At 40.4% G+C, this 22,117-nt stretch overlaps 2 protein-coding genes across 14 annotated transcripts in view; one reads left to right on the top strand and one right to left on the bottom strand.

Annotated features, from left to right (window-relative positions):
* Positions 1-3,788, bottom strand: part of Wdr78 (WD repeat domain 78) — a 73,331-nt gene extending 69,543 nt beyond the window's left edge. Inside the window, exon 1 of the mRNA XM_029540456.1 lies at positions 3,492-3,788. Coding sequence (XP_029396316.1) covers positions 3,492-3,538 — 47 coding nt within the window. The 5' untranslated portion in view covers positions 3,539-3,788. The remainder of the gene's footprint in view (positions 1-3,491) is intronic.
* Mier1 (MIER1 transcriptional regulator) overlaps positions 3,712-22,117 on the top strand; it is a 51,339-nt gene continuing 32,933 nt past the window's right edge. Inside the window, exons 1-7 of one of the 13 annotated variants that reach the window (XM_021199667.2) lie at positions 3,824-3,902; positions 4,954-5,054; positions 7,586-7,659; positions 16,515-16,539; positions 16,669-16,704; position 18,763; positions 20,687-20,832. In XM_021199667.2, the coding sequence (XP_021055326.1) occupies positions 3,842-3,902; positions 4,954-5,054; positions 7,586-7,659; positions 16,515-16,539; positions 16,669-16,704; position 18,763; positions 20,687-20,832 (444 nt within the window). In that variant the 5' untranslated portion in view covers positions 3,824-3,841. The other 12 variants (XM_021199669.1, XM_021199670.1, XM_029540457.1 and 9 more) reach the window with 12 other exon arrangements.

The following is a 22,117-nucleotide window of genomic DNA, read 5'->3' on the forward strand; positions in this document are numbered from 1 at the left end:
AGAGAGAGAGAGAGAGAGAGAGAGAGAGAGAGAGAGAGAGAGAGAGAGAAAGAGAGAGAGAGAGAGCTTTCTCTGGGACACAACAGAATAATAAGGCCTACTGAACTGTGGCCATGAGTCAGAAGGCTAATCATGGTCCTTCCTAGTGGGGGCTCGGCAGGCCTGACTAGATACCTAGGTATGGCCTGTCTTGGGAACCAGAAGTCTCTCTGCCCTTGGGATCTGAAGGCTAATTTCTTCAGGACTCCTGCTATGCTATACTTGGTCACCATCTCTTCTTTCTGAGATTCTGAAGTTGAATATTCTTCTCCATCTCTCCTTCAAAGTCTCATCATGCTGTGTCCGTCCGTGTAGGATGCTCTATATCTTCTAATGTTCCCCTGCTTCAAGGCCCAGTCATGCCCCCTCCCATATTCCCCCAGCCAACTCAATAGTAGTGAGGCTCTCTCTAGTTCAGCTCATTTTGAAGAGTAATCTCATTGTCAGGTCTTTGCCATATACCCACCTCTCTTTAAATTATAACAATAAACAAATGAATATTCAAATAATAAACAACAAGATGAGAATGTGTAAGGAACTGGAATAAAACAACTGGATAGAGAAAGGGGTAAACTTGTTAAAGGTTGTTTTTAGCACAATGGGAGGGCGTATGTTTGTGAAGAAGCTAATAGGAAGATTGCAATGTGGAAAAAACAAGAAAGCAAAAAATTGGTAAATTCCTCAAGAGATATTTTATAAAATAGAGATAAATTCTAAAAAAAAAAAAATGAGCAACAGTAAGTTAAAGCACTAACTAGGCTTGAAACGTTGTGTTAGTCAGGTAGTTATGGTAGTTCACATCTCGAATCTTATCCTGTCTTTGGTTAAGGACCATGCATTTATTACAAACGCCATTCTTTAAATTTCCAAATTTCAGCTACTGTAAGTGTGCAAGCTAATGTTTCGAGAAAGAAGCCCCACCTTCCACTGAACAATCTACAAAGGCTGATTAACAGGTGAAACCTCACGGGTTGTGGGGAGGTTGTAATGTTTTGGGTACAGAGCCTATTTACAACTTCCTTACCCATGGCCCTCAATTGCCTTTTCTTGCCTACCACATCCTTTTGATTACCAGGTGAAATCCTTTGGAATGTACTGGCAGACCACTGATTCCTACCAACTAAAAGGCCTTAAGAATGGTATCAGTGTACCCAAGGGCTATGACAGAAAGTTCCCCACTCTGCTGAAACCTACCAGCATCCCTTTCCACCAGTGTATGTAAAAAGTGCCTTGACTTATGACTTGTCATTCCTATCAAGTTTCATGAGACGTTTACCACACTGGAACCTGGTATTTGGGGAAATTTGAATGTGTGTTCCCGGGCCATGGTCACTCACACTAAGCTCCAGAGTAAGCCAATCTTATCCCCTTTGAAATGAAAACCATGGTAGCTTTTGTGTTCATTTTGCATTAATAAGATTAATAATTATATCATTTTTTCTTAATTTGTATAAATTTAATTTAGTTTCACTTTAATATCTCCATAAAGGCAAAACAGAAATTAAACAAGAAAAACCAGTAACAAGCTACAAATGAGAATGTATCTACTTATTCAGTTTACAAATGTGTATTAAAGACGTTCTTCATTCTAGGTAAGAGTCTACAGCAGTGCACAAAAGAGGACATAATATGAGCTGGGGGTGGTGGTGCACACCCGCAATCCCAGTACTTTGGAAGCAGAGGCAGGAAGAGCTCTGTGAATTAGAGCCAGCCTGGTTTACAGAGAGTTCCAGAAACCCTGCCTTGAAAGACTAAGGAAAAAAACCTAGAGAATATAATATACTCATGGGGATAAACTCGAAGCGTAACGTAAGGGTGGAGCTGATGCTGGGAAAGAAAGTATTATTTCCCACAAGGAGACAGCTGACACAAATAAGTGAATCCTGAGGTTATCTGGCATACACTATTCATTCCAAAGGACAGTAAATTCCCCGGGTTAGAAATGGGAATACAGCGTTCCTGGTGTGTGTGTGTGTGTGTGTGTGTGTGTGTGTGTGTGTGTGTGTGTGTGCGCGCGCGCTGCGGGATATTACTGTCATACTCAAGGGGCATAATCCAAAGCCAGATCCCGTGGGAACTTGGAAGAAAGGGAGCAGTTACTCAGAGGGAAAGGGAAAAGCTTCAGGAAGTTTTGAGCAGACTATTCAGCCAGCTATTCCAATGCGGAAACTCTTAGGTCTGGATAGCACAGCTACTTGGCGAATTGAAGTGGCCCTCACTGCACAGTACCCGAGAAAGTGCAGGGCTGCATAATGAACTGGGGATGGCTGTGTCCTGGAAACAAAGGTGCAGTAAATTACAGCGCTGCGGATGAATTTTGAGCACACTAGGTATAACTGCTTCAGTTTTTTCTTGAGAGAGATCTTGGAGAGATAAGAAAACTTGTGAATCATGCCTATACTTAACTTTGAAAGGCACAAGGCAACAACGAAGTGAACCACCTGCCTCCACAACACATATTTAGGAAGGAGACAGATAAGTAAACTATTTTGAAAAAGAAGACCAGGCAGGTGGCCCAAGCCTTTATTTAATCCCAGCACTTTCAAACCAGTTCCTTATCAGCCAGGGCTACCCAGGGAGAGAGGACCTGATCTAGATATACACAGACAGACATTGGTACATGAAAATAATAGCAGAAACTAGACACGCGCCTAGTGAAGATTGAAGAATGAGTGGTGTCCTATTAGCTAACTGAAGCTTTTCAAAACTCAGTTAAGTGGTCATTTAGATCAAAGCTGGTGATAGGCTAGTTAACAACTAAAGTGCCAACTGACTGTTGTTAGCTATAGAAAAGCGCTTTTTTGGTGAAGCGATGTACGGCTGGGCACTTCACTCAAGGGCAAATGCAAGGTTCTCTCCTCAGAACTTTCAGTACGTTCAAAGGGCGAATTAGCTGAGCAGAGGATTGAAGAAAAGATGTGGCTGGTCTGGGAAGACCGCAAAACCACTGAAATGTTCAAGCATGAAAGGGGGTATATTTTAAGGAAAATTCAAAGGAACCACTTCCAAGTTCAATGCCGCACGAGTCCACATATCTTTGGGCCTTTCTCCTAGCTTAGCGGCCTGTACTAAGCAGTTAAGAGTCTTAAGGCAAGCTGGCAGGAGGAGATGAAAAAAAAAGTCCTCTGCAGGCGTACATATTAAAATTAGCTTGGGTTGCTCAGAGACCAAGGGCCAGAACACAACGAGACAGCTTGGAAGTTGAAAGACCAAATGAAAGAATACAAGAAAAAGCGCTTGGAAGAAATAAGCAGGGTGGTCCTCGACAAACCCCGGTTCTTCGCTCGAGCACGGTAGCTGGGGTTTTACACAGACCGAACTAAGCCAGAGGATCCGGAGCTGCCTGGAGGCTCCGCGGGATCGAATGCGTTGGGAACCCCTTTCCAAACCGAAGGGCTGTCTGTCTCCGGGATCTAGAGGAACCGACCACACGGATCTAGTGCGGAACTTACGCGGCGAAGCTGGCCTGCTTGCGGGTGCTCGTCGGAGAGCTAAGCATGGTGATGACTTTTAGACCGGGGCTCGGCGCCCCCTTCCCCAGCGGTGGCTCTGCGACGCCCGGACTCCCAACTGCCCGCTCAGCAGCTCAGGAATGTTTGCCGGGCGCCATGGCGACCGCGGAGCCCGGCTCAAGAAGCGGCCGCGCGGTTGGCTGGCCGCTCGAGCTGGAGGAGGAGGGCGGAGGCGGAGGGGAGGGGAGAGGGTTGGTGGAGCTGGAGGAAGCTTGGCCGACGATTCGGAGGAGGCGGGCGGCCCAGGCCCCAAGCCCCTCCCAGGCTGCGAGGCTCCCGGCTGCAGGCGGATGGATGGGGCGTCTCCAGGCGGCGGCGGCAGCAGCGGAGGCGGCAGCAGCAGCGGCGGCTGTAAGTGCAGCCTCCACAAACCATCTTAGCCATCCTTCGATCGGGAACCGGGGCCCCAGGAGCGCTCGCAGTCTCCTTTCCCCACTTCCCCTCCCCCCACGGCAGAGCGCCGCCCGGAAGACTCTGAACTTCCGGGGCGGGGCTGCCCGGAGTGGACCGGGAGGGCTGGCGGCTTGGAGGCGCTGCCATCTGGCGCGCATGCGTAGTTTCCGCCCCGCCCCTGCCCGGTTTTTCGGCCTTCGCGGTGGCGGCGGCGGCGCCAATCTTCCGCTGCTTCCGCGGCGCGCCGGGATTACGCTGCGGAGTGAGTTTGCGGGGCGGGCAGGCCAGCTTCCGCCCTTTTCGGTCGGCCCTCGCTCCGCGGCAGGGGTGTGGCTTCCTGGCCACTCCCCCGTGGCTCCACCTCTGTGCCCCTGATTTCTCTAGCTGTCCAGCCAGTGGTGGTTAGCTCTCTTAGCAGAGCATCCCTTGAGGTGATAGGCGCAACCTGGGTCAACCTGCCATTGTCGGAGGGAGCTAGAGGGCCGAGAGATTCAGAGACAGCATTGCAGGGAACCAGCCGCTCCCAGTCAGTGCCTATCCCTCCGCGAGTGGCCTTATTCTTTTAGCTTGTAATGTAGATGCTTGCTGGCCTGGTGCCCATCTCTGGTCCTTGCATGTTGTGTGACCTTGGACAAGTCTCTTCCCCCACTCCCGGGGAGAGCTTCAGTTTTTCTATTAAACCTCAATTTTTGTAATTTTGCAGAAGACCTTAGGCAAATTTTTGTAATTTTTACACCAGCTAGGTTTCTAAGGCTTAACGGAGATGACCCGGAATTGACTAGACTTTTCTCAAATCATGGGTGAAATACAGAAATGTAATTATTGGGTCCTTTGTAATCCTTAGCATTGCTTATAAATTGCAGGACTCAATTTTTGTTTCTTTTTGCTGAAATTCCCACGGGGCGGTTGACCTGGTTCTCGGACATCTTTTGAAAATGTGAGACTGAGTGAGCTTGAGGTAACTTGTTTCTCTCTCTTCGCTACTGAGGCTTTCTTTCCTTTAATCCAGATGGTGTGGTGGCTCGATTCTCCCAGTGCCTGGCTGAGTTTCGGACGTGGTTAAGAACCAACTGGTTGAGGTTCAATGCAGACAAGACGGATGTGATGCTGGTAGGCAAGGGCACGACTGGAGATGAAGGGAGGGCAAAGGCAAGCTCCCTCGTGTAATAAAAACATGAATATTGTCTGTGCTAGTGTTGTAGGCGTGCTAATGGCCAGCCCTTCCAGACTTTGGGTGATATTAAAGTGACATCAGCAACGTTAAGATTTATAACAAGTTTGCAAATATTGATAAGATGATAAAATAAGGCCATTGGATGAAATTATATGAACAAAAATTATGAAAGGAACCCAAACTGTTCTTTGAAGACCCAAATTTCTCTATGTGTTTTAGGATGGCATTAATAAAAGAACTAACGAAAAGATTTCTGCTGGTTGTGGAGCCCCCATATGTAATGTGCTGCTGTGCTTTGCAACCTGTAGTCTGCCTTCTAAAGTCAAGATAAGATCAGATGTCATTGAAGAAGAATATGATTCTAGGTACTTTGTCTTCACACATGCAGTACAGGCTGTATTTCCTAAGAAAAGTTTTAGGATGGAGTTCAGAAAATAGTTTCCAAAGAGGACTTGTGGACTTGGAAATGTTACATGTATTTCTTGGTGTACTTTGAGAGACACTTATTGAGTTGCTTAAACAGTTATGCCTATAAAGCACAGACATATTACTAGTTTTTGAATCAGGTGTAATTGCTGAATAAAAGGTTGTATATCTTAGGCAGATGTCAGTTGTCAGGTAGTTTTTGTTGGTTGAAGTAATTGAAGTCTAATTGTGATCCTAAGTATATTTGTTAGCAACTAGAGAGTGTGTGTGTATTTGTGAGTGCATGCATGTGTGTGCATCATGCATACATACACATACATGCACTGTCATACATATATCCCGTATAGCTACTATAAGCTGTTTAATAACTTTTTTATAGTATTGGAGTTTGAACCCAGGGCCTCATATGCTAGGCAAGTATTTTACCACGGAGTTATACCCCAAGCCCTCATTTTATGTTTGCATTGAGAATTCAGTAATTGCCATAAAAAAATACACAACTGGAGAGAATAGTTGTGAGTAGCTTAACATGGTAAAAATTAATATTAATTTTCCTCAAAATAAGGAGGCTTCTTAGGTTTTTTTAGGCCTAATCTAGTATTCCTTTTTTTTTCTTTGTTTTTAGTAACCAAAAACCTTGCATAAAAGTTGGAATTAGCTACAGTTTTATTTTTTAGTTTAACTTAAACATTTTAATATAGAACTCTTAACAGACTTAACTACATTAGATATTAATGGATGTCACATTAATAAATTCTAATGATTTCGATCAGGTTGTTGGTGAATTTTTCCTGTGCATTTTACTCTGCCATGTCCTGCTTTCAGATACATGTTTTTTGTTTTCTTTTTTGTGAGCCCAAGTATAAATTTTGGCTGTTTACATTTGAGTACAAAGAGAATGCCTCTTGGATTTATGCAGAGTGCTGAAGAACTAGGAGTGATGGGTGAAATCAGTGAAGTAGTAACTTTTCGCTTTTAAGGCAGGGGAGAATGAGCCAAGCATTTGGACTGTTTTTGAAATCAGTAGGTAGCCTCTTCAAGAGGTATAGTGAGTCTCTGGAAGTCTAAACAGGGGCTGGCAGGGAAGTTGGCAGCAGAACTTCCTGACAGATCTTACCGGACTGAGGATGGCAAGCCCTACTTAACAAAGATAGGGCTAGTGAATTGTTACCCATACCAAAGGGGTAAGGAGGGTTCCAGAAGGACATAGCTTTTCTGAAGGTGGCTTCTTTGACTCTGAACAATGGGATTGTGGAGAGAATGAAGTGCAAGTATACTGAGCTCAATAGTAATGTGTTATGTGTGACCTACAGGATTAAATCTATTTCTCCTCATCTCTAGAATGTCTAGGAAACACCCCAGAACACTTTATTTTTCTAAGAGGGAATATGTAGAGGGAATTTTCCCCTACAAAGGATAATGCCATTTAATGGTAATAATATTGATTGGAAATATCAATTAGTTTAAAGGCATTTAACAGTAAGTGCCTGATTTTCTGACTTTGAGGTCTCAGTAAGTAGCTTAAGGAATCTTGAGTCTGCTCTTTACCATAGTTGAAATTTTTATTGATGTTTTAGCTGAAGGATCAAAGACTCAATAGACTAAAGCAACTTGTACTATAATACTAAAATTCAGCAATACTCCAGTTTTCCCTTTAGTGGCCAGCGAAAATCCACATGTATTTACCTTGCATATTTTAGTGCAAACTCTCCCCTGAGCCCTTTATTATTTTTACCTGTGCCCACATACATCCATTGGTTTTTGTCTTCAGGTTTTTTTTTTTTCTTCATCCAGTGAGAACTATTTGGATAAGAGCTGACATTTTTAAAAGTCCAAGGTAGTCCCTTAACTTAATAAAACTGTATCAGTGCTAAAATAATTTATTTCCCTCCAAGAATTTGTGGGGGGAGGAAGCTTATATAGTCTTTAAAATAAAGTGAAAATACTATTAACAAGTGCAGTTAATGGTAAGAATTGTTTGTAGATTTGGGAACCTTAAAAGTTTTCCTTTCTCTTCTTTCCCTTGCTTTTCTTTCAGTAGAAAATGTGCATCAGATGTTTATGTTTAATTGGTTTACAGACTGTCTCTGGATTCTTTTCCTGTCAAATTACAAGGTAATGTCCTTTCACTTAGCAGCTACTTCGTATACCTATACATGCAGTTTATTCATGCACAAATTGTTATTGGGCTTAAGACTTCAAGTTCATGTCCACTGTTAAGAAATGGGAAAAGGCTTGATGGAATCTAGAATTTTAAGGAAATAGAAATAATTTCAGAAAACAGCATTCTCCCATATTGCATTATAAGTATGATGTTTAAGAAAGTTGTATGTACACATTTGTGCAATGTATTTTTAACCATGGTATATTCCTCAGAGGTAATGAGTATCATTTAACTGATTGATTTTTGGTAGTTATTTTTGAAAAACTTAATCATGTCAGAAAAAAACGCTGGCCTTTTTTAAGAAAAAAAAAAACTTTTAAACTTAATGCCCATTTTAATATCTGCCTAAATTATCTGCTTAAGGAACCTAGATAAATCATTGGCCCTGGCCATTGTCAGTATGGACCTCAAGGTCAATTAGCAGTGCATTAAAACAAACTTTCTACTTGCAAGTATTTTAGGCATTACAAATATGTACGTTCTGTCTCTGTGCAGTCAAGTAGGCATATCCATACAAGAGCATTACTTTACATTGGAAACTTTTGTGTAGTTGTGCAAAAATTCATCCGTTGCAGAGCTGTGTTGCTAAAAAGTGAAGAAAATGTCATGTTCTCTGCTCTTCATCTTTGCGCTGTGCCGATTTGGGGGAATTGAAGTTTTCTTGCTAGGAATCACCAGGGGAAGTATTTGTCAGAGCGTTTCGTGTTGCTGTTGCGTCCGGGCAACATCTCTTTTCCCGCAAAAGCACTTCAGAAGTGACCGACCGGTAGAATAGGAGGTATTTTTTTCCTGCAAAGTGAGTACCCAGAAGGGACCTCTCAGGACCTCGCGCTCGGACTGCCCCGGGCCCGTCCGGGCCCGCCCCTCGCGCGCTCCCCCGGGGGGGCGGCCGCGGGATCGCGCGCTCCCTGCTCCGCGCGCGCCCGCCGGCCTCTCCCCTCCCGTCCCGCCGAGCGGGGCGCCGCGAGGGGGCGGAGCGGGGTGTGGTGGCGCGCTCGGGCGGCTCCTGCGCGTTCCCGCCGAAGCGGCGGCGGAGAAGGCAGCGGGAGCCCCGCGGCCCAGGCGCACATCCGGGTTCTGGCCGCGACCCGCCGCGGCGATGTGACCCGGTGGCGCGGCCAACATGGCGGAGGTAAGAACGAGCGCCCCTCCCCGGCGGGGCCTCGGTGGAGGGGCTGCGGGCGGGAGGCGCGGGCCTGCCCGGGCCGGGCCTGCGGCGCCGCTGCCCACCTGTTGTCCGGCCGGGCCGCTCGGCTGGGCTTCCCGAAACTAAGTTGGGCGCAGAGGCGCCGTCGCACTTGAGGCAGTTGGGAGGCGGCTGCTGCGGGAGGAGCGGGCGAGGGTGCCCGTCTGGAAGCCGCCCGTGTCGCAACTTCGCCGGCCGGCCGGCCCGCGCGGCCCCCGGACCCCTCTCTGCCTGCTCCCGCGAACTTTCTTCCCTCGCGAGCCCAGAAGTCGCTGCTCCCGCCAGCCCGCGTCACCCCCGCCCGCGACTGCTGACCTGCAGTCTAGTAGGGGGACAGCAGGCTGACACACCTTCGGTTAGTTGAGTAGTTTTCCTGCTAGTGGAGAGGTGAGCAGGAGAAATTAACCCAGTAGGCCCTATCCAGCTTCAAGCTTGGGACTCTTCCCCCTGGCAGAACCTCCAAGTTTCTTTTCCACGCTATAGCTCCTGAACCGACTAGGCTAAAAACTTACAAATCAAAGGTGCCTGTAATTATTTACCTTTTATTTTGCTTTTCTTAGATAAAACTTTTCTTGTTTCTCTTGTCCCTCTGCTGTAGGATAGAACCCAAGGTTCTTGTGCAAGGCAGATAAGCAAGCAAGCGCTCTACTACGGAGCCACATCCCCCCCACCCCCCAGCCTTAGCTTCATTTCCTAGTAAACAAGTTCCTTTGGTTAGCGCTCTCAGATTGGTAGGCTAGCAAGTTGCTTTAGGTTTAATTAGTTCTTAGAATGTGCTGTAGGAAATTTTAATATTGTGTCTGGTTTTAAGCCATCGATTCTGTGGTTTGTTCAATTTTTAATCGGTGAATTTCGTTACTGTTTGTTCCCCCTGAGTTCTTGTTGTTATATTTGGACTTTTTGGGATCTCTCTTGAGGCAAGTCTTGTAAATACTTGATTAATAAAGCAATAAGATTGCTAAACATCTTCATGTTTTTCTGTCGAGGGCACCCAAAAATAGATTGAGGAAGTATTTGATTTTATTTACCACTTAGTTCTCATTTTTCAACTCCTTCATTTGCTAAATGAAGTAGAGTGACTTTTGTTTACCCATAATATCCTTAAGCCTTGGGGTACAGAAACATAAGATGATGCCTTTCCTGTACCAGTCAAGCTTCCTGGAGTAGTTTTTAGGGTGTTAAACTTCTTCTTGTGTTATAAAATGACCTTTAGATTTGTGTTCTGAAATTTATTTATTTATTTATTTATTTACTACTAAAGGAAGAAGAAATTACTGGTAGCAGGACTGTTTGCTGCCAGTATTGAGAACACTTAATGTTACTTAGAGCTAAAATGCATTAGTTGTGTTGCGGGTTTTTTTTTTTTTTTTTTTTTTTTTCCTATTCCTAGTTAAAGAATTGCAAGACATGAGTAGTGAACGAATTACTTTTATTTGACGTAAATGTGCCTGGGTGTGATCCACCAGCCTGCCTTCCCTGGGCTCCTGTGCTACAAGAGGAAGTAGAGTGTATAGCTGGATTTTCAGGCATCTTATCAGCTAACCTTCACTGGACTCCTGTTTGCTGAAAATCTACTGGATATATGTAGTATTTGCTACACTGCGGTACTGTGGCCTTAGGTCTGTGTGGTTGGACAGTCATACTCCACTGCACGTTATTGATATGAAAACACTGAAACCTAAAGAAATGTCACCAAAAAACTGAATGCCAGCATGCAGTTTTTTTGTTGTAGAAATGAAAGGTGGCTGCATTCGTGTGAGAATGGGAGAAGTGTGCCCACCGTAGCCGCTTCTTGTTCTCTAGTGTAAGCTGCTCTTAGGTGTCCCATCATGTGGAGAGGGAAGATTTGGGGCTTGCAGGAACACCTGGATGGGTCAATCTTAGGGACTTGACTTTCATTTTCATTGCATTGTTTAATGACCTGGTATATATTTTATATTCTTAAATTGCCTATAGGTTGCCCTTTGCTTTGGCTGTGTAGGATAGAACCCAAGGGTCTCATAAACTTAGAGGAGTGAAGGAACTTTACATATCAACAGAAATATCCTAAAATAGGTGAAGAGAAAAGTAAATTTATAATTTTCCTTGTCTCAGTTTTTTTTAATAATTGAGGGTTTTGTTTTTTGTTTTTTTTTAAGAACAGTAATTTTAAAAAAATAATGGTGGCGAGATGATTGGTTAACAATGTTTTACCTCCGTGTAGACTTCTCATGGGGTTATTGTTGATGATGTATGCAGCAAACATTTTGTATTCTGAACTGTTGTACTCTGGATTAAGGGGAACTGGGGCAGTGTCCATTTATTTTTAAATGTAGGGGGACTTGATACTTACTAAAGAAGTGAGGCTTCAGACCAAATCTTAAGTATTCTGTTCTCCTCCACTTCAGAGAATGAGCCTGACCCTATTTTTCGAAAAAAAAAAAAAAAGTACTCGATTTGTGAACTATAACTGGCATTAAATATGATTGGAGTAGGTAGTAGTTCATTTTTATACGGATCTTTGTCATCTTCGTGAACTCATAGGAAGACTATATTTAGTGGTTCTTCAATTGTGGTAATTGAATGAGTTCGTTGTACACAGAAGAGTTAGTACATGTTCCCCATTATAGTTCTTTTTTGTAATATTTCTCAGTTTATTATCCCTTAAGATTACATACTGTAAGGTTACTGAAGCAGGCTCTCCTAGTTATACTAAACAGGAGGAAATTACAGAGTAGTCACAGTTTTACAAAGTCAGTGAGGAGGAAAAAAAATGAGGGGAAAAAATAGTGGATCCTTAGGGCTTTTAAAGGAGTGTGGTGCAGGGACCTTTGGGAACAAAGAATTTTTTCATTTAAATTTCAGAGTATGTAAACATAGATGGATTCTAAAAGAAAAAAAAAAGCCACAGTACAATTTAAGATCATTTTTTTCACCTGAATTTCACATCTCTAACAAAATATTTAAATGAACTTCTTCAATGTATTAGTTTACAGTAAATATTTTCAACAATAATCATACATTTGCTTACTGTCACATCCATCCAGCTTTCACTTGCGCACACACACACACAAAACCCATATTCCTTGCTTAGCATTATTTGAATTTACTTGGATTTTGGTTTGTGTGTTTTTAAGGAATTGGATGGAGTTGTTTCTCTTCAGGGTTAGTTTCCCCTCTTTCATAGCAGTGAATTAAAACTATAAGCAATTGTCTATAGTGGTGATGAGTTTCATTTTCATTGTTTATTATTTGTTCCTCAAAGCTATCCTCAATAGGAACTCCAGTGATGCCTGAGTCTTAAAATACTTAATTTGGTGGGACTAAGAGCCAGCACACTTGTTAATAACCTAGGTGGGAGAAATAAAAGAAGTGAGTTAATTTAAGGTAATGTTGGTGAAACTAATCAATTTCTGATATGACTTAACTGTTGCTTGGGATTTTCTATATAACTTTTAAGTGTGTGTGCGCGCGCGCGTGCATGTACGTGCACATGATAGCTTCATGCCAGCTGGCATAGCCTTTTCCTATAGTCATAAATTTAAAAAAATCAAGTCAGAAAACAGTATTAAACTTACCCATCCTTTGGCCACATTTTGAGTAGTGCATAATGAAAGTAAACCTAGGTTTTAAAGGCACTTAAAGAAATGTAAGGCTTTTCACCATAGAGAAAATGAAACTGGTCAGTGTTTATGCACTTTTGTCCTCTGTGTAGCACAGTCAAGTCCCAAACCCAGACTTCTGAGTTCCTGGTGTTTATCTTCCATAATGCTATTCTGCCTTCGGAAATCACTTTCAAGTGGTCTGTAGAGGAATGGCATCCTGAGAGGAAAGGCAGGTTTAAGTGACATACACCTGTGTGGAGGAGAGGAGAGTGGGACGTTTGTGACACTGTGGTGTGCATCCTGGAATAGGATACCCTCACTCCCTCTTAGCTTGGTTCCTCCATCCTTTATGAATCTGACTTATCAACAATCTTCCTAAGAAAGTGGCAACACTTAAAGAAATGGTGACAGAATTGTTTTGAGGGGCAAAGTCACTGAATTTTTTTGTTTTTTGTTTTGTTTTGTTTTTTTGTTTTTTGGGTTTTTTTTTTTTTTGCATTGAAGATACAGCGAATCTTTGATCATAATTGTGTAAAAATAATCACAATATTCTATCTATTCTCTCTTCTAGGTTTGGTTTTTGACTCTCAGAAATTAGAGTTTTCTGTTTTAGAGAATTGCAAAAAACTGAACATGGTTGAAGCTCTGAGGTTAGAACAATGACCTTATCAACAAACATGACACAGTTGTGGAGTGGGGAGGCATACTGGAGCAGTTTAGCAGAGCTCCTGCTTATATTTTAGCCTGTTGTTATCTTTGATGTCCGTCCTCTGCCTAGTGTTAATGATTTCTGTCTTACATAAACATATATGTGCCAAAAAGACTAACTTTTTAAAATTATAATTAACAAATAGTTAAAAATACTAGTTTTTAAAAAGATTTTAAAAGACAGGACTCTACAAAACAATCCTCATTTTCTTTTTAAAAAGAATGAGTAATGCATGAAAACAATTAAAAATTAAGCAATATCTGATTCCTGACTCATTCCCTGGATGTAGCTGTTATTATTGATTTTATTAAACTCCCAATATATTTTTTAGTATTTCTTCTTTTATCCCAAATACATACTCAGTCACTTCATTTCATTACAAACTCATGGTGTTCTGTTACTTGGAAGAGCAGTGTGTCATTTCTAAACAGTGTAAATAATGAATTTAAAAATTTTACCCAACTCTTTGCTTTGAACAAGCTAGAGTAATAAGTAATATACACACAAACACATGTGAACACATATATCTTGATGTACGCCTATAGGTGTAATGGTAGGCTATGTTGAAGTTGGTAAAAGATACCCCGAATAGTTACACTCATTCATAGTTTTTTGCAATAATAATGTTTGAATCTGTTTTAAGGACATTTTAATTCCCTAATTCTTTTTGCTTGTGCTCATAATTTTTTTAAATATTAAAAGCTAAATGATCTAGCATGTCTTGAAGAAGATGGTTAAATAAGGATACTAGTTCCTAAAGAAATAAAACTGTTAAGCAAGATAAGTACCAACTTGTTTTTATATTTTAAACATGCTTTGAGCTGGTAAAAAGATGTTAGAAATAGAAAGTAACAAGAAAAGAGAAGAGAACAGGGAGGTTTGGCTTGTCTTAGAGGTGAGAGAGGAGCTGCCTCAGCTCTGCCTTTATCGCCACCATGGAACCTTCTGTTCAGTGCATGGCCCAAGTTTACTATTGTATGAAATGAGTGGGCAGAGAAGGTGCTGATGCCACATTTATGATTAAAATAAATAAGTTACAATAAACTAGTCTCACCCTTCCCTCCTAAACTGATAAAATTTTATTTGCACTATAAAGTACTAAAATGTATAGACACTTAGCATGTACTGTCCCTCTCCAGTCTGTGAATGCTACCTTCCAACAAGCCCAGTGTGTCCAGCAGAATATCAGCTCTCTGTAAACATTAAGAGATGTGCTCAGTGGAGAACCCTGTATTCAACAACAATGGTGCCAGTCCTCTAAACATAGGCCCCTTAAGGAGTAGAAAGTATTTAGGGCCTTTTTAAAATTTCAAGCTGGAAACTATTTGCTGATAATATTCATCAGTATGGTATTGTCACTGTTGGTGAGATGTTCTTATAAACTGAAATATGCAGTTTCCATAATCAGTGTCCCATTATTGATAACAGCTAATGCCATTAAACCTTTTCCTGTCCACTAGTATTACTGTTAGGCAGAAGATGTGTGTTGTTGCCACCCCCCAACCCTCCCCACCCCCCAAGATAGGTCTCACTGTGTATTTCTGGCTAGTCTGGAAGTCTGTAGACTAGACTGGTCTCAGACTCGCCAAGCTCTGCTCCCCTCTGCCTCCTGAATGCTAGGATTAAAGGTGTGCTACCACACTTGATTTCAGAAAGAGATTTTTTTGAATCAGAAAACTAAAACATTATTGGAATGTTTTTTAAAAAGTAATGTTCTGGAGGTTTCTCTTTGAATCCTAATCCATAAGAAAATGTGGTTGTTTGTGTGTATGTGTGTGTGTGTGTGTGTGTGTGTGTGTGTATGTATATTTGTTTCAGACAATTATTTAGCAAGGGAAAGGAGTGTAAGGAGACTTTTCTTTGGTACTGATCAAGTTGGCGCCAAATGAAGTCATTAAACTCTGTAATTGTCCAAAGGTTAGATTTTATAGTTGGGATAAAGATTTAAAATGTTTATTTGATGGATAATTTGTGTGGTGCGAATACCCGTTTTATGTCACAATTATATGGCCCTGCCCTTTTATAGTTATAGTGTTCTTTCTGTAGCATCCTGCTCTCCAGCTTCCCATCAGAGAAACCAAACTAAACTCTATTGACTGTTCTGTCATGGTCACTTTTAAATAATGATGGTGTGGTGTAGGAAATGCATAGGACTGCCTACAATGTTAGGGTTTGTTTGATGATGATAGTAAAGAAAACATGCTGAAGGGATGAGTTATTCTTTTATAGAAGTTTAAAGGTGAAAATTGGACCTTTGCAAAAGTGTGCCTCCAAAGAAGCCAGCATAGATCACTACTGGAATCTGGAGAGCTGCACTCACAACAGTAACATGACATAGGCAGTTTTCAAAGTAGAACTAAAATGCCTCACACAGATCTGTCTAAATCCCTGGCTCTTGAAAACTGAACATTTTCTCCATTTGTTTATTGCCTTGCCCCTTGGCCCTGTTGTGTTTATAGAAGAAATAACTTAATAACATGCTCCATGTTTTGCTAGTGATTTCTGCCTTCTCACAACATCCACACATAGTTCTGGGTGAATTGGCATCCCATGTTACTGGATTTGTCTAGAAGGAACTCCATGTTTAAAGATGATTTGTTTATAATTGCAAGTTAGCTAAATTGAGATAAAATACCCACACTGTCCAGCGGCAATTAGTAAAAGCCATTGCTACCAATGTTGTCTTCATATTTTCCCGTGAGTGGTTGTTACTCAGTGAGCAGCACAGTGATGGTGTGGTTAGTGCTGCTGCACACCTACCTGCAGGCTCTGCACTTGGGTGTTGAGGTCACTGCTAGCCTGGACTTCAGAACCATCTTATTACTAGAGGCTGAGGTGGGGACACAGTTGTCGGTAGAACATTGCCTGGCATGGACATGTCTGGAGCTCTGGGTCCTGTCCCTAGTACCATGGTGTTAGGGAGTGGGGTCTTCTACCTCCTGTTTGCCAATTTTTTTTTTTTTTTTTAAGCTTTAGAGACCATTTGCTAGCAAACTTGTGTATAGTTATTTCACTATAAATAGGAGAACACCTATGTCTAAGGATGTTAAGAGCTAAAATCATACCTGTTAATTATATATTTTTGAAAACTATATTTATTTGTAAAATGTGAATTAATTTTATATTACTATTTTTGCTTCTAAATCAATGTTTCAGATTTTTCTTTAGGTTTAAGAATAATGGAAGGGAAAATTAATGTGAAAAATTTTAGTTTGTGTTAGACATTAAAACCTACTGTTGTTTTGGTGTCGTTAGTCAGAGTAGTTCTTACAATGTTTATGAAGGTATAATACACAAAAATGCTAATTTGTTTTCTTTTCCCTTCAGCCATCTGTTGCGTCTTCAAGCCCAGGTAAGTATTTCCGTGTGTTTTATAATCCTGTCTGACTCGCGCTTGTCCTATTAACGTAAAGGCTAGCGTAGCTAGACTGCGATCTCACTTGCTTTTCTTCTGAATGCTTCTTTTTTTCTGGGGAAAAAGAAATGGATGAAATGTTTGCCTGCCCATGAAAGTAAGGTGAGGCTGCTGAGTCGCTCTCCCTGCTTGGGCTCGCTCCCCTCTTTGTCCTCCCTCGCCTTCCCTCCTTCCACTCTCCTCACTTGCTGTATATGTTTCTTACAGTTTAAAATAGCTATTTAATTGAAAGTATATGAAATAATACTTTTGAAAAGGAGTTAGCTTAAAGATACTCAGAACATTTTATTTGAGGAAAAAACTATTCACATATTTACTGATGAGGGGCATAGTAAAATAAAGAAAGCCAGCCATTCAGCAGGAGTTGTATTGTAAATATACGGATTTGTTTTTAGATCCGAGTTTGGTAGGCTGTATATATACTCAGGCTGTATATATACTCGTACCTGTTTTTCTAGGATTTTTATATTCTCCCTTCAATACTGAACACTTTGTTGCCCTCCTCAGAAGGGATCCCTCTGAGGTGTGTTTTGTTTGAAAATATCTCATATTGAATATTTAGCAAAAGTGTAGCATCACATTGCTGAGTTTTGAATATTGAAGCAGTCAACATTTATATTGTAATTTTTAAAAAGTTTTTTATGCGCTTAATGAATAGTCCTTTTTAATACACCAGGTTGCTTTCTGTGGACATAAATTGTTATGTTCTGACGGTTGGATTTAATGTAAATAATTTGAGTGATTACTTTACATTTGCTTTTATCTTTATTTCAGCTAAAAATGTCTTCCTTTGTTTGTATGCCAGAGTAACATATATTGGTCTTTGCAACTAGTTTTTTACCTTTGTGGTTTGTAAATGAGTTCAGGATGGTAGGAGTTAGAAGTAATCTGAGGTCAGAAAAGTGTTACATCACTATATTGGTTGTGGGATAAAGAAATATTTCCATTATTTTTTCTTTCAAAACCACAGAAATAAATTTTACTTGTTCCTAGTGTCTATGTAATCTTTAGATTTTTCTTTTCAAGGCATTCATCAATAAGTTTATAGATACTAGGACTTTACCAGGAAGAACATTTGTTGCTATGCAACAAATTATAAAGTGTTACTGAAATTGATAGAATTAAGGATGGATGCCTCCCTCACAGGGAGAACACATTTAACTGTCAAAGGTTTGTCCAGCTTTTCATGGCATCTGTACCTGGAAGTCAGTGCTAGCAGTCTTGTTACATGACTGTGCTAAATGACTTGTTTGTAGGCTCAGTCAGTGTCAAAGTGCAGATACAGTACAAAATCGGTATATGTAAGAGTTATAAGAGGATAGGTTTTTTTTTTTTTAAAGTAATTGAATGGGTAAACATGATACACTACCCTAAAGTTATCTCTACCTTTGAAAAGATTATACCTTTTAGTAGTCCAAAAGTAGAAGACAAAGGATTGATTTATCTTGATTCCATAGCAAAATACTTGTGCAAAGCAAAGACATCTTTATTATTGAGCAACCTCTCTGGAAACTGTCCTAATAATGGTTCTAGCATCTGGCAGACAATAAAAGGATGTTTACTTACTGCATACAAATAAGGTAGTAAGAACTCATACCAAACAAGCATCAATTAAGGTAGTAAGAACTCATACCAAACAAGCATCAATTAAGGCAAGAAAATAGTTAAATTTGAAAGTTTATATGTGGTATGTATCTGGGAAAAAAGTTGGAATAAAAAGAGCTCAATTATACTTTCGCATTTAGTATAGAGGGGGGGTGAGGTGATGGGCCTTCAGGTAGAACTGTCACAAATGATGACAAATGATAAAGACTTCAGGTAAGTAATATGACATGATTTGGAACTGTGTTCTAGTGAGTTGCAATGATTTTTGGCAATATCTATACTCAATAAGAATTATATTATGCTTAGGTTAATAATATCCAAAGAGAGGGATGGAGATGTAATTTTTGTGTATGGGTGGGTGTTTTGCCTGTATATATGTATATGTACTGTGCACATGTACTCACAGGTTTCAGAGGAATCCTCTAGAACTTGAGTTAAGGTGGGTGCTAGAAACTGAACCCAGGTGTTCTGCAAAAGAAAAATCCTTAAGCCATCTCTCCAGCTCTAGTAATAGAGTTTTTTTGGTTTATTAAAAGGAGTCTTTTAGTCTGCAAGGGTGAATATAAGTGTGGCTTGCTCTGTGAAAATACTTCATTGTTGATTGCTGAATGTTAAGAAAAGTTTCAGGAAAGTGAAAGAAAAGATGATAAGACTAAAACTCCAATTAATGGTCCTTAAATCATGCTCTCATGCGAACTCTCCTGTCCAGTAATTCAACTTCTGGAATACCAATGAAATTAAGATAGTCTCTTATAAGAAATTAAGACAGGGGGGCTGGTGAGATGGCTCAGAGGGTAAGAGCACCCGACTGCTCTTCCAAAGGTACAGAGTTCAAATCTCAGCAACCACATGGTGGCTCACAACCATCCTTAACGAGATCTGACGCCCTCTTCTGGAGTGTCTGAAGACAGCTACAGTGTACTTACACATAATAAATAAATAAATCTTTAAAAAAAAAAAAAAAGAAAGAAATTAAGACAGGATGCTTTTCTGTTTTTTTATATAAATCCTTCTGAAACTTGCATAATGACTAATAACTCATTTTGATTAAGATCTAATATAAAATAGAATAGCATTTATACTTATTTCATATTTAATATCATTTTTCAATTTCTCAAAAAGCAGTGTGTCTGCCAGATGCTTTCTTCCTGTCAGGGTGTACAGGTCAAACATGTTAGTAAACTTAGGTGTTCCTTAAGTGGTTTTTGAGACAAGATATGTAGCACAGTAGTTGAAGTTATAGCTAGGATTCAGTTCCTTCTTAGCTGTCACTTCTGGTCCTGTATTTAGAAATGCTGCTTACATTCCTTAGGCCTTGCATCTTTCTCCCTCCCCCTTTTAAGTGGGGTGATAATACCTACCTTATACCATTTCTTGCGTTTTGAGATGTTTGTTAAATAATTGTGCATATTATTTGGCACATGGTAAAAGAAATGGTTCTGAAAACTTGAGAGTTGACTCAAAGACTCATCCATCTCTACGCCATGGTTTCTTCAATTTACTTAATGATTTTCTTAAAATAGAGTGAGGCAAGGATGCTGGCCTGTCTGTTAATGCAACCCTTAGCATGGCACACTTGTTTATAAGTAAGCAGTACTTTTCCAGACTCAAGTCTTGGTTTGGCAGTAATCAAAATGTGGGAAACGTCTACAGAACACCCATATTCCCAGCTTCTCTTGTCTATTTGAGGATAACCCTATTGATTCTACTAGCATTCCCCCCAAGCCAGGCTAAATATTGGTTAGGATATGCAGTTCCTTTGAATTATTTGAACTACCTTTGATTAAAAATTTTATATATTGTCTTAATACATTTTACTCTTATGACCTCCAAGTTATTTCAGATCAAAATCAACTGTTTAAGTTCAGGATAACTACTCAAATATTAAAATATGTTTTCAAGATACTGCTGTGATATAACGTGTATTTTCAAGATACTGCTGTGATATAACATGTGTATTTTCAAGATACTGCTGTGATATAACATGTGTATTTTCAAGATACTGCTGTGATATAACATGTGTATTTCCACTAGAGAGACAGATGCTGCTTAACAGCAACATACTGATAAACTCAGGTGGTCGTGCAGGTATCAGAGCAAACCTCTACAAGCCTACCGCATACCTGGACTGTATAGCATAGCCACTGTAACATATGCAACCTGTCATTGACCTAAAGTTGATTTTATGAGAGATGATGGTATTTTCTGGGACCAGAGAGACTCAAACATTAATTGGGTGATTAAAGCATTGTTTTGTTTTGTTCTTCCCTCTGCCCAAAAGACCATTCTTACTTGATAGAGCTTTTATTTTTCTTTATAATGTGATGAGTAAAGATAATTTTTTAAAGCAGAAACATTTACTGTATCTTTTTTCTAATCCTTTTTGACATACATTCAAGTAAACTGCATATATACTAAAATAACACTGTAAGATGCACTGAATCTGGCTAACAAAACATCTGAAAATGTTCTTTACTAGGAGGCTCAACAACATCAGAGGACCATGAGTTTGATCCATCAGCTGACATGCTGGTTCATGATTTTGATGATGAGCGAACATTAGAAGAAGAAGAAATGATGGAAGGAGAGACAAACTTCAGTTCTGAAATAGAGGACCTTGCAAGGGTAAATGACCTTTACTGGGGGTGAAGCAGTGCAGTGCAGCATGTGGAGAGGGGGGCACAGAGATCTTGGTGCTCTGTTTATGCTGGGAATTTTGATATAACCATAGGTGGAGTATTTAATAATTGAAGTTGAGGCTTTAAAAAAATGGATAAAATAAAGGAATTCGGTAGTAATTTTCAGTAAAACATACATCTGTATCAGAAGTGGACCATGAAAGAATCCTAAATACTCTCTCAGGGACCTTTTTTTCTTCAGTTACTGCATCTTTTATTTACTCTCTTCAGGGTAAGTACATAGGCTGATGTCATCCGTTTCCTTCTAAGTCTCTTGCTATCAGGATTGCCTTTGCCCTTTAGACACCAGTCCTTTTCATTTTGGAGAACTTTTCTCAGTGATATTCTCTCTTCACTCTGACTTTCCCTGTACTCCATTTTTTCTTCAGTGTTCTCTACACATTCTTTTTCACGTAAAGTTTCCAGTTTTGTTTTGTTTTATGTTTTTGCAAGACATTGTTTCTCTGTGTAGCATTGGCTGTCCTGGAACTCAGAGATGCACCTGCCCCTGCCTTCCCAATGCTGGGATTAAAAGTATGTGCCACCAACACCTGTCTTACATATTATTTTGATTATTGGTGCCAGACCTATACCTCTCTTCTTTTCTTTACTGGATAAGTGATCAGAATGTACTGTGAAGATCAGCTGCATCAGAATATACAGTAGACCTTAAGTACAGCAGATCTCCCCAGAGTGGGCTCCCAGTCTGTCTACATGTGCACAAAGCAAGTTTGAAAACTACCAAACTTTGTAGTTCATGGTTTCCGCTCAGTGTTTTTTAGTTTGTACTTCTGGATTAACATTAGTATTTCTGGTTTTATTCACCAACTTGACTTTTTCTTTAGAAGCTCAGCAAATACCCCTAAACTTAGTACCCCTCATTTCTTGTTCTTGCTGTCTATAAAAACTGTCACTTTAAACACATACTTATACTTATTTACGTTGTTGCCTAAATCTGGAACCAGGGAGAACTTTTCCTTCATTACCAACATTGGGTATAAATAAGCCTGTCACTCCTCTCCACTAAAATATCTCCAGCAGCCAGTTCTTGCTCCGTATCTACCTCAGTAAGTGTTCTTCTACCCTAGACTATTATGACCACGATCTAATTGCTTTTCCTATTTCATGTTTTATTATATGTCCACTAATATATCTTCATTTAGTATCTGTAATAACCTTTCTAAATTATAAGCCCTTTTATTTCAACCTCATATAACTAACGAGAATCTGGG

This window comes from Mus pahari, chromosome 6, assembly GCF_900095145.1.
Source record: "Mus pahari chromosome 6, PAHARI_EIJ_v1.1, whole genome shotgun sequence".
Taxonomy (NCBI): Eukaryota; Metazoa; Chordata; class Mammalia; order Rodentia; family Muridae; genus Mus; species Mus pahari.